The 12470-nt window shown below is 40.9% G+C and overlaps 1 protein-coding gene across 1 annotated transcript; it reads right to left on the bottom strand.

The window, feature by feature from the left end:
• Positions 1-1062: 1062 nt before the first annotated feature.
• Positions 1063-6500, bottom strand: LOC308138914 (E3 ubiquitin-protein ligase TRIM21-like). The gene is made up of 2 exons (XM_080521220.1): positions 6454-6500; positions 1063-3172 (listed from the first exon to the last, which is right to left on the bottom strand). The coding sequence occupies exon 2, from the start codon at positions 3161-3163 to the stop codon at positions 1532-1534; it is 1632 nt and encodes a 543-aa protein (XP_080377346.1). The 5' UTR covers positions 3164-3172; positions 6454-6500; the 3' UTR covers positions 1063-1531.
• Between the last annotated feature and the right edge of the window lie 5970 nt (positions 6501-12470).

Raw genomic sequence — 12470 nt, 5'->3', positions numbered from 1 at the left:
TAACTTGGAACTCAAGAGTGTCAACAAGTGGTTCAAACAAAACAAACTATCTCTAAATCTGAGTAAAAGCAAAATGATGATATTCGGCAACAGTAATTCCAATTGGCAGGAAGCAGTTCAGATAGAGGGTGTTGTTATAGAGCGGGTGCATGAAATCACATTCCTTGGAGTTTTTATAGATGATAGAATTACTTGGAAATCTCACATTAAATATAGATCTATGAAAATGTCAAGAAACATTGCAATAATAGCAAAAGCAAAGCACATTTTAAATATCAAAGCTTTACACACCTTATACTGTTCTCTGATTTTGCCCTATTTATATTATTGCACTGTGGTTTGGGGTAGTACTTATAAAAACACAGTAAAACCAATTCGTAATGTTACAAAAAAGAGCTATTCCATTCATTCATAAAGGTTTCTGGACCACACAAAGTCATTATTTTTAAAATCAAAGATCATGAAGTTTAGTGACATTGTGGAGTTCCAAGCAGTACAGATGTTCTATAAAGTACAGATGTTCTATAAAGTACAGATGTTCTATAAAGCAAGTTACAGATTGTTACCAAGACAAATACAAAGAAGGTTCCAGATCGTACTGGTCGTTATGAAATACGTGAGGAATTCAACTTTAGGACTCAGAAACATAAACACAACCCTGAAAAGTTTTAATCCGACAGTTAAAGGTGAACAATTGTGGAACAAATTGGAGACGGAGTAGAAACAATGTCCAAACATCAACCTGGTCAAATACAAATACAAACAAAAGACTTTTGAAACATACAGAGAAGAAGAAATGCATTAGGGGGATGCATAAAATAGAAAACTTTCACCAACCATGATGTTTCCATGGAGGAAAAACTCAGGAGGAATCCAGGGGATCCAAGCGAGTCTATATTCATGAGCTGAAGTCTATGTTTTCAAACATTCAGCAATTTACAGGCAAAACCCTCACAAATGACGTGTGATCAGGATGTAGTTTGCACTGATCCTCACAGAGCCGTTACACTTTATTGTTGATGCTGTTTTTTGTTTCTCTTCAATTTACACTGTGTGGGACAAACCTCCTACCTTTCAACACGTTCATTTGAACACACCGTGTTAATCATCCTACATAAATGAAAACTTTAATAAAAAGGTTTTTTATACTTGTTCCATCCAGCTGTTACTTTTGATTGTAAAATCTTCACATTAAATGTCGTTAAGAAGCTTTGAAGCTGCAGAGAAAAACGTGTGTGTTCATGTTGTGACTCTGCAGCTTGAAGACACACAGACTGAAAGATTCCTGCTCATGAAGCTCTAAAACAAACACATGAACAATTTCCTGATTGAGTCAAACATGTCATGAATCTGACTGCTCAGTTTCCTCTTCCATCAGATCTTTACTTGTTTGGGACAAACTGTCAGAACGTTTCTTTAGGTACAAACTGCTGCTCAGTGAAATCCTAGAGTTGTTCACCATGGATCACAGTGAATCGTCACTTTCTCACCACTTTGTTCATTGTTGGTGACGTTTCATGATGAAAACTGATCAGACAGTTTGATTGACAGGACAGATGATCAGAGGTGCAGAGTTTTTACCACCATCATTAAACCCGGGACAGAAGAATGGGAGGAGTTTGTCAGTGAAGCAGCAGCCAGTGAAGGAGGTGATCAGAGCTGCAGCTTCTACGTCATAAAAAGAGACCAGACCCTCCTCATAATCCACAAACACCCCCACCTTCTCAGGAGCAAACCTCAGAGAGAGACGAACTGAAGGCTCTTTATCAGCCCAGTACTCATTTCCATTTATCAAGTATATTGTCCAGAAACCTTCATCAGGGCTCACTGTGAACTCTCCCTTCCTGGTGACGGACTCTTTGATCACTCCTAAAGCCCACCCAGTCTTTCCTTTAACCTGAACCTCAAAGTAAAATTGACCTGAAGAGAAACTCTGTTTTCCTAAAACAAAAGGATATAAAGAAAATCTCTCTGGGTTGTCTGGAAGCTTCTTCCACACGTCACCATCACTCACTTGTTTTCCATCATCAGACAGGATGAGACCAGGATGAGCTGTATCATGATCAAGAGTCACATCCACTGCAAACTGCTGCTTCCTCTTCAGCTCAGCCTCAGACATCTTCTTCTTCATGTCTTTGCTGAGAGTCTCCTCCAGCTGAGCCACAGCTCTCACCACAGTCCCCTCATAGGATGATGGAGGGATGCTGACCTCCGTCCAGTCCTGGGTGGGTGGAGCAGCTTTCAGGGAGGAGAAGCCTTGGAGGAGGTGGAGGTGGTCTTCAGAGTGAAGGAGCTGCTCCACCTCTGAGCTCCTCTTCATCAGCTCACTGATCTCCTCTTCCAGATGTTTGATGAGACCTTCAGCCTGTTTCTCTCTGGCTTTCTCTTCCTCTTCCATTCTCTCCATCATCTGGTTCAGATCTCTCTCAACACGCTGCATCAGAGCAGTGAACACCTCAACACCTTCTGCTTTCTCTCTGTCTGCAGCAGCTTGACTCTTCTTCAGACACTCTTTGATCTCCTTGATCTTCACTCGTCTCTTCTGGACCATCTGCTGCATTTCAGCCTCGGTCTTCCTCAGCTCCGTCTTCTTCCCTTCACATTCTTCACTCAGAGGAACAACCTGGTGAGTCTTGTGCTCTAAAACACTGCACATCATGCAGACACACGTCTGCTCGCTCTTACAGAACAGCTCCAGAGGTTTCTGGTGCTTCGGACACATCCTGCCTTCCAGGTTCTCCACAGGCTCCACCAGCTGATGTTTCTTCAGGCCTGACACTGTCAGGTGAGGCTCCAGGTGAGTCTGACAGTAGGAGACCAGGCACACCAGGCAGGACTTGAGGGCCTTCACTTTGGTTCCAGTGCAGACGTCACAGGGAACTTGTCCTGGTTTGGCAGCTTGTTGCTCTGAGCTGCTGCTGGCTTTGTGTTCAGCTTCATGTCTGAACTGAGCAGCAACCTCCGAGAGCAAAGTGTTGACCCTCAGCTGAGGTCTCTTGTAGAAAACCTCTTGACACAGGGGACAGTCACATATGACCTTGGAGTTCCAGTGTTCAGTGATGCACTGGTTGCAGAAGTTGTGTCCACATGGTGTGGAGACTGGATGAGTGAACACGTCCAGACAGATGGAGCACAGGAAGTGATCTGGACTGGCAGCAGACATCTTCACACCCTGACGACAAAAGACAAGAGTTGATTGAAAGATTGATGCATCATTGTACATGTGGTTCTTTGGCCTTCTTGTAGTGGCTTTCTATAAATTATGCCTAAAACAACATTTCATCTTATAAAGAAAATTCCCTCCAGGATAAATCATTTAGATCAGGACTATTCAACTCTATTTTTGGGAGGGCCACATTTTCAGAAAGCTAAGGCCCCGGGGGCCGGACAATTCCCTGAGCTATTATTCCTGATCTCAACCTGACACCATGCTCTGCCACATTCAAAAGTCTTTTATTTTGGTACATGGCAAAAAGTACAAATCACTGACTTTATACACATCATAGTGTTTTTGTTTTGGAACAAAGGCTGTTTCAGCCCCATAAACACATATTTGAAACATCTGAAAGATGATGTATGTCTTTCTGTATAATGTTGTAAATTCTGACATCTCTACTTGTAATTTCTTTCAACAATCCACAGAAGAGAGCAAACAGACGATCAGAATTGAAAGATTAGCTGAACTTGCCAATGGATTTCATGTCACACAGTAACTGAAAATGTTGAGCATCTGACAACAAAAGCTGTTTATCGAACAGATTTAATACCACGGCTTTTTATTTTGTCTTTTTTGTTTCGTTCCGTTTTTCTCTTTTCCTTTTTTTTCTTTGTTATAAAACAAACCTTTTGTTTTTGCTTTTGCTATAATTATTGTGATTATTTTGGTTTTTGCTCTGTTGTTGCTCAGGCTGGTTTCATCTCATGGCAGTTGGAAAATATTTAGATCACTGTGATTATTGTGTTATTAAAAAGAAGAAAAATGTATGTAGCACTAACAAGGGTATTGTATATTTCTCCCCACCAAGTCTTTCTCTCCTCTCCTCTCCTCTCCTCTCCTCTCCTCTCCTCTCCTCTCCTCTCCTCTCCTCTCCTCTCCTCTCCTCTCCTCTCCTCTCCTCTCCTCTATCCTCTCCTCTCCTCTCCTCTCCTCTCCTCTATCCTTTCACCCCAACCGGTCCACAGAATTCCTCCACCTCTGACTCTGGTTTCTACAAAGTTTCTCCTTGTTGAGGGAGTTTTTCTTTCCACCGTCACAAACACACCTGCTGCTCATGTGGATATGTTGGGCTTTTCTATTTTCTCTATAAAAGCACATTGGAATGACTGTAATGTATTAAAAATGTCTTTCTTTTTTTTAATAAATAAAAAAAAGTCAACAGAACTGATCTGCGGCCGGTCTGATGTCATCCGCGGGCCGGAGTTGGCCCGTGGGCCGCCAGTTGAATAGGCCTGATTTAGATTCTATTCTACTTGAGCCTTCAGAACAAGACAGTAAACATACAAAGGTCCCGATAGAAAAGGAAGGTCTGGAAATACTAGGAAATTAGCCCACATAGTCAGCATGCACATGATCCAGTCTAGAAGTTGCAGAGCCAAATGGCCCATGAGGCAAAGTTAATGCAAAGCGTGTCATGGCCTCTAGAGGGCGCCACAAAACCTAGAAGAAAAAAACATCTTCAATAAAATTATTAAAACGAATTATTACTATTAAATCTTGAACTAGAAAAGCTGACATTGATTCAATTGTGAAGCTATTATTATTGTTGTTGTTATTAATTATTATTATTGTTGTTGTTATTGTTGTTGTTACTCCATAACGTAGCATTCGAACTTGCAATATTAAATTGCAGTTTACTGCTTATCAACAATTCACTGTAATGTCAATAAAGTTGTACTGAATATGTCTATATCTATAATATGCATCAGAAAAAAATAAATGTTATATTACACATGCCTCATAAACATGTATCTGTTACGTCGTTCAGCCTGTGCAAACGTTAGGCCATCATCAACAGTAATATATATATATATATATTCTTTTCTTTTTCTCTACTATATATATATACACACACACACACACACACACATATATATATACATATATATATAAAGATAAGGTACTTTATATTGCTCTGTATAGCGTTATTATATTTGGTTTCGTATATAGTCTGTAATTTACTGTGTGCAAACTCTGGATATTTGAAATGTTTGCTCTGCTGATTATCTATTACTATAAATATTAATATTACGTATTCACCTATTTACATCATCTTTATTTTGGGGTGTGCGTTTTCGTATTGATTTCTAATTTATTACGTTCAATTGACATGCTATCCTATAAATTAAAGACAATACTAATAAGAATGTCTTTCCATTTCTTTATTATTTAATCCGCCACATAAAATCTTTTTTTAGGCGCATTGGCTTCTTTTATAAACATTTTGCTGACATCTTAAAGTATGATCACATTGACACTTCCTGTTTTTCCACATTTCCAATCCAATCCACTTTTATTTATATAGCACATTTTAACAACAACGTGTTCCCAAAGTGCTGCACATGTGACTGCACATAAAAAAAACAATAAAAAAAAAAAAACAGATTAAAAACTACAAACACATTAAAAAACTACAAAAAAGAATACAACAATTTAAAAGAATAAATAGAAATATAAAAACGCTTAAAAGGCAATAAAAATAAATAAGAACAATAAAATAAATAAAGGACACAGGGGACCACACGACTCACGCGGTGTTAAAAGCCTGAGAATAAAAGTGGGTTTTAAGACGTGATTTAAAACAGTCCACAGTGGGGGGGCTGTTGGGACGTGGAGGGGCAGAGCGTTCCACAGCGTAGGGCCGACAACGGAGAACGCTCTGTCCCCTCTGGTTCTACACTTGGTCTTTGGACCCACGAGCTGGAGCTGGCCCTCAGACCTCAGGGGGGGGAGGGGCTGGTACATTTTGATGAGATCAGTAATGTACTGAGGGGCCAGTCCATTCAAAGCTTTAAAAACAAACAACAAAATTTGAAAGTCAATTCTAAAATTAACAGGGAACCAGTGCAAAGATGCAAGGATTGGGGTAATGTGTTCTCGTTTTTTGGTCCCTGTTAAAAGTCGTGCCGCGTTCTGGACATTTTTTACTTCCGGTTTTACTGAAGCTGCGCACCACAATCACGTTTAATCGTCAATAACACGATTTAAGCGGTAAATAACAGGATTTTCTCAAACGTCATAAACTCCTATCAGTCTCTGCTTCACTCACACTTTAAGTTGTCGTGATTTTCTCTGTTGATAAAAACCTCACAACTCCTTACAAATTCTTTGCAAAGTTTCTGTCGATGAGTTAGAAACTAACCTCAGTTTCCACCGGAGCGACTTTACAGTTTGTACTTTTCTATTATACTTGAAAGTTGGTGGACTTTGAATTCAGTGTGCTTGTAGAAACTCACCAGTACGTGACAGACTCCAGGTGAACTCCGTAGAAAGTCCAAGTTTGTCTGAATAACTTCCTATTTCAGTGGCAGAAGGAGGAGACAGAAGACTTCCTCCTCCTCCTCCTCTCAGTTTTACAACTGCAACTTTGGAGCCACAAGTAGTTGAATCATTTCCAAAATGACTTTTATCGCTGGGATTTTTAAAAAGGTCGAATAAATAAAACACAAAGACATTTAAAAAAGAAAATGCTAAAATGACTACAATTTCCAAAAGTGAGGGGAATACAAACTTAAAATGTCAAGAAAGAAAAGTAAAATTGCTTAGAAAATAGATAAAATGATCAAACAAATGTCGTCTTTCCCGTGAGTCCATGACGCCTCTCTGTAATCAGTGTTTGCTGTGTTTTGGTTGATTTAATCATGTGCCGCCCCTTTAAGAGAACAGAGGCATTGTGAACTCCGTTGTGCTGTGTGTCCCTTCAGACCTACCGTAGTTTTTTCTCCACAAACACGGAGCTTTGAGTGAAGCTGTTGTTTTCATTGTATACTCATTCATGGTTTCTCAGCTGTACCCTGGAAGGCACATATGTCTGTGAGTATTGATTGTTCTTGTGTGGAGCTTGCCTGTTGAAGACTCAGAAACAGTTCATATTTGTGTGGGAAAACTTTAAAAACGGAGCGAGGCTAATGCGTTAGCTTGTCAATGGCGTTTTCAATGCAATGTTAGCATTAAGCTAATCGCTAATTATTTTTTGTGGTTAGTTATTCAAGAATTTAATTTGTTTATCAGTGTTTGTGTTATGTTTGATCATTGTTGTGTTAAAGAACAAAGCCAAACAACCTGTAACATTTTATTTTTTATCTTTGTATTGCAGTTTCACAGTGTATCGTCAGTAAACATCCCAAAACGCACCTGCTGACTCTGTGTTTATTGGAGATCCCTGTTAGCTATCTGCCAAGTTTACCACGGCAACAAACAAGGGCAGAATAAATCATTTGTCTGCTTATATTAGTCTATTTTAAGCCTTGGACATATTCCTGTACTTGATATTCATCGTTATTTGGTGGAAAGTAACAAAATGTGGTTCTTTTGGGGACAAAGTTTGGATCGTTCATCTGACATTACAAGAGCGTACAGCCTGCAGACGCACATCATTCAGAGCTTTTCTTTTTGACATTGTTCTTTATTCCGGACTTCCCAGCACATGACGAACATGTAGCATGGTTCCCAGCAGGGGGCGCTCCAGGAGAACGCATCAGAGGCAGCAGCTTGTACTTTGCACAGCAGAAGATGGAGCTGTTGTCTTGTTGTCATGAGCTTCTCTCAGGCATGAAATGATCTGGACTTGTCATGGCGCTGTGTCTTCCCTTGGATTGTTTCCAAACTGACGCCAGCTGCAGTGAAAGCTGCCATGAGTTGAAAACACCTTCATGTTTGAGAGGACACACGCTGGCTGATGTTGGAATTCGTTCCCGTGTTCCCATGAATTCCGCGTGTCCGTTGATCCAGGAGAGGCAGAAACAGAGTTGATTCCTCCAGAGTGAATTTATTGATCACACAAGCAAGAGAATACAAAATGCATATAGCAGAGGTTGCAGAATACGAGCTGGGTCCGTTCTTCCGAGCAAACCCACAGCATGCACCCTAGATTAAGGCGAAGAAGGCCCCGACTGCTCTGTATCACGTCTTTTATACATCCCCAGTTCCCCTTCTTCACACGATTGGTCAGATACCTTTTAGAAGTACAGAAGTACGAACTGTACAGACAACTCCTACGCTCTGATCACTGAAGCCTGCTGTACACTGGTTTGCCCTTGGAACGTTTTGGTTTTTTGGCTGATCAGCTGACAAAAGATTTCAAAAATTCCTTTCAGATGGACGCTCGTGATCACATCTTCATGTCACTGATGAAGCTCCGCCTACATTTGCTGCAGGACGACCTTGCTGAAAGATTTCATGTGTCACAGTCACAAGTCAGCAAGATCACATCTCTGTGGTTCGACATCATGGAGGAGAAGTAGGCCAGTGTAGGCTTTGTTTATTTGTTTATTTGTACATTAAAGTTCCTCCTGAGCTCCTCAGTGCATGTGTGGTCTCTTCCCATGTCGTTGTCTCCATGTTTCTGTGACACACAGTGAAAGACAAGTCATTAGCAGAGTCAGAAAAACACAGTTTTACAAATGGAAATACAATATAACAGACTATTGGTGCAACAGAAAGAATAATAAGAGATAAAGTAGCTGTACTTTAGTTTTTACATTCATGCTTTACTGTTCTCAGTTTTAGAATAGACTAGACTACATTATCATCATCAAATGTCTGGGCCTAAGGTGATGTAGTGAGCATTCATTAAAATCTAACCCTGCTACTCCATTGGCCTTTTTGTATTAATCTGCTATTTCATATTGATTTTGTTGTGTCTGCTAATAGCAAATAGCTTTATGGTTATTTCTGTTCCTGCAGCAGCTAAATATTTCCCGACATGGACATGCTGCATATCTTTACAAAGCATGTTTTGGGTACTTTTTACTCACTGGGTTTGTTTAACAGATGCCTTAATTTCCTAAGCAAGACGCGGCTTAAGAATCGCTAGACCGGCTGGAAGCTAACTTGTTAGCAACGTTAGCCTGTCGTCTTGTAAACACTGCCAACTCCGCGCTGCGGCACGATAATGACAGCATGTAGCACTGGACACACTCTGATTTAGACTGTAGTCTGTAATAAAGTCACTCTATATGGAATATTGTGTTTCCACACTGATCGTTGCTCTTTGCTCTCCTCAGTGAAGAGGAGCTCCGTACTGAGACACAGAAGGCAAACGGGCTCTAGAAACACCTCAAAGTCATTTTCAAACTATCAACAGAAGCAATGCATCCTTTACTCGTTGGTGTACATGATCAGAGCACATTTGGCGCAAAATAACCTTCCTTATATGATATTTTAGATGCAAGTCTTCCCAGTAGTTCTCCGCTGAAACGAATGCGATTTCGCTGTAACAGGAAGTGCGTTTCAAACGGAAGTGTGGGACAGAAGTAAAAGTGGGCGGGGCGGAATAAGGTGAATAGTCATGTGTGGAAATAGCGCTTTAAATACTTCCCAGCAGTGTCACAGTGACACCTGCTGGTGGAAAAGCGAGCATGCGATGACGTGTTTCCGTTTCCGGTGTAAACAACGCTGCCAATATGGCGGCGCCCTCATCGAAGTTAAAATGACAACAACTTTCCAACGAAAAATCTGTTATTTCTTTACAACAAAGCGTTTAATACAGTCTTAGAACATACTGTGTGATCCGATCAGTGATGACAGATGGAAAGTGTTGGCTAATGAGAGGGAAGCGCGATACTTTTCACCTGTTTTGAACTGAAAAGTCACTTTAAAATGATCTATACAGGTCAGTTTAGGAAAGAACAAAACAGCTTTTCTTATTCAAACTGTACTTGATTATTTATGAACCACACATTACAGCTGCGCTTTGTTATCTTTCAAAAACTAATTGTCCAAATGAAAAAGTACATTTATTTAGACTCTTGTCGACAACCCTGTATAATATTGGAACAAATTGGAGACGGAGTAGAAACAATGTCCAAACATCAACCTGGTCAAATACAAATACAAACAAAAGACTTTTGAAACATACAGAGAAGAAGAAACGCATTAGGGGGAGAAGTAGGATCAACTTATATATGTGTGTGTGTGTGTGTGTGTGTGTGTGTGTGTGTGTGTGTGTGTGAGTGTGAGTGTGAGTGTGAGTGTGAGTGTGAGTGTGAGTGTGAGTGTGAGTGTGTGTGTGTGTGTGTGTGTGTGTGTGTGTGTGTGTGTGTGTGTGTGTGTGTGTGTGTGTGTGTTGATACGGTCGTTTGAAATGTGGGAGGTTCTTTTTTGTTGATGTGTTTGTTTTGTTCTTTCTACACTAGTGTGAAATGTACTTTTTGTTGCTCTGAGTTTGGGGGTCGGCGCTCAGAAGCTTCTTGCTTCAGCCCACTCCTTGTGAGCAGAATGTTTACTGCTCAAATTAACACATAAATAAAAGATAAAGAACATTGAATGTGTTTCCTGGCTGCTTCCTGCACTTGAGCCTCCGTCCACCCCCATAACAGTGTGTTGTGTTAATGTGGACTTTTACTGTGAAAAGTTCAGGCAAACATGAACCAATCATCAACAAAAGAGGCGTTGAAGCCCCGCCCATCAAAGACAACGTTGATTTCCACCTTTTTTGATTTTTGTCTAAAAGCCAGAAAACGAAAACATCAATTCTCATTTTTTTATTTTCTGGCTCAAATGAGAAAAAGACCAGTTTTTTGGCTTCTGATTATTATTTGTGGTTTTTTGTCGACAAATCAAACTAACAAAATGTTCCTTGGTCGGACGAGGAGGGCGATCAATAATCGATTAATCTCCCTGTGGTCGTCTTTTGTGTGTCTCAGTTTCTCACACACACACACACACACACACACACACACACACACACACACACACACACACACACACACACACACACACACACACACACACACACACACACACACACGCGTAGTTTCATTACAGAAACAACCAACAGCACCACCTTGTGGCCTGTCATGCTAACATGCGTCATTTTCAGCGTTTCTGCCGTTTCCGTATAAACGGACATCGTTCTCAAAACGTTGCCGTGGCGACACGACACAATTGTGAAGTGAAAACACCAAAACGTTTTCCGCTTTCACTTGAAAACATTGTTGTGTGAATTGGGCTTGAATTCAGGGTCATGATGGTTCCAGGTGAACATGAGAGAACGTCAAACCACCGTGTTCATTTAATACGTCATCATGTAGGCAGAGATGAAACTGTGAGCAACATGTTTCTTTTCACCATTTGCTTGGATTTTAATGGTGATTTTCAGAGTTTGAGTGTCAATATTCAGCCAGCAGACGATCACTAGTGTCTTCTCTATATCTGAGCTCGTCCGCCATGAGCGCCTCACGTTTTACCGCCAGATGTTTGGTGGAATCACGCCTGTTGTTGTGTTTCATCATCAGCACCAGTGACTCTGCGGCTCGTTTTCAGCAGATTTAGAGTTGAAAATGATTGATCAGAGTTCATTCATTAACTGGTGTTTCCACGCCTGCTAGTTAAATATCCTGCAAGTTTAGCGAAGCTGTAACATGTTATAATATTACTAGATGGGCCTCAGGGTTCGCTCTTGTTGTCAAGCTCAAATATACACATATTATACATATTATATGTGTTTATATACATATACATATTATAATATGTGTTTATATACATATACATATCATATATGTAGCCCAGTGGAAAATATTAATACATATTAAAATATTGATAAATATATGTCCCTGGTAGCGGGATAAATAGTTTAAAATAGATTAAAAGGTGATTTAAATACCTTTATTTTGGTTTGTTAAAAAAGGTACAACATGTAAAAGTTTATTTGAATGTTTGATGTATTTCATTTTGTGTATTCAACTGTTTATTTGTGTACTTCATGTTGTGTATTTCTTAAATGTGATGTTTCTGGGTGGAGAGATGGTGTGGGCGTGGCTGCAGCCTGCTGGCTGCTCATTGGTTAATAGGGAAGCTGAGGTGAGCAGAGGGGTGCAGGGAAACAGGTGTGAAGAGGGTGTGGGTGAACCAGCCTGGAGAGAGCAGAGAAGGAGACACAGCAGCCAGAGGGAGAGAGTTTTGCTGACCAAGCAAAGTGTGGACTGAGTGAACTACGGCTGAAGTTTTAGCCCAGAACTTCCTTGTAGCCGTACGACCATCCGCCCAGTGAGCAGTGGTGGAACAGACGTCCACTCCTCGCAGTGTGTGTCCGAGCTCTCAACTGCACCTGAACTGTTTTCCTCTGAAGACGACCAGCCGTCACCAGATAGCGCTCTGAGTTCCTCTGGTCACGTGGGACCCCAGTGGCCCTCGTCTCCACCTCCTGCATCCTGCTCCTGCCCCCCCCTCGTCTCCACCTCCTGCATCCTGCCCCCAGTGGCCCTCGTCTCCACCTCCTGCATCCTGCTCCTGCCCCCCCCTCGTCACCACC

Source organism: Blennius ocellaris, assembly GCF_963422515.1.
Source record: "Blennius ocellaris genome assembly, contig: SUPER_13_unloc_2, whole genome shotgun sequence".
In the NCBI taxonomy this organism is placed as follows: Eukaryota; Metazoa; Chordata; class Actinopteri; order Blenniiformes; family Blenniidae; genus Blennius; species Blennius ocellaris.
This window is presented reverse-complemented; position numbering and strand designations above follow the sequence as displayed.

What these genes read in the sequence shown, in the direction of transcription:
- LOC308138914 (XM_080521220.1), bottom strand. Translation starts at nt 3,163, where the DNA reads ATGTCTGCTGCCAGTCCAGATCACTTCCTGTGCTCCATCTGTCTGGAC.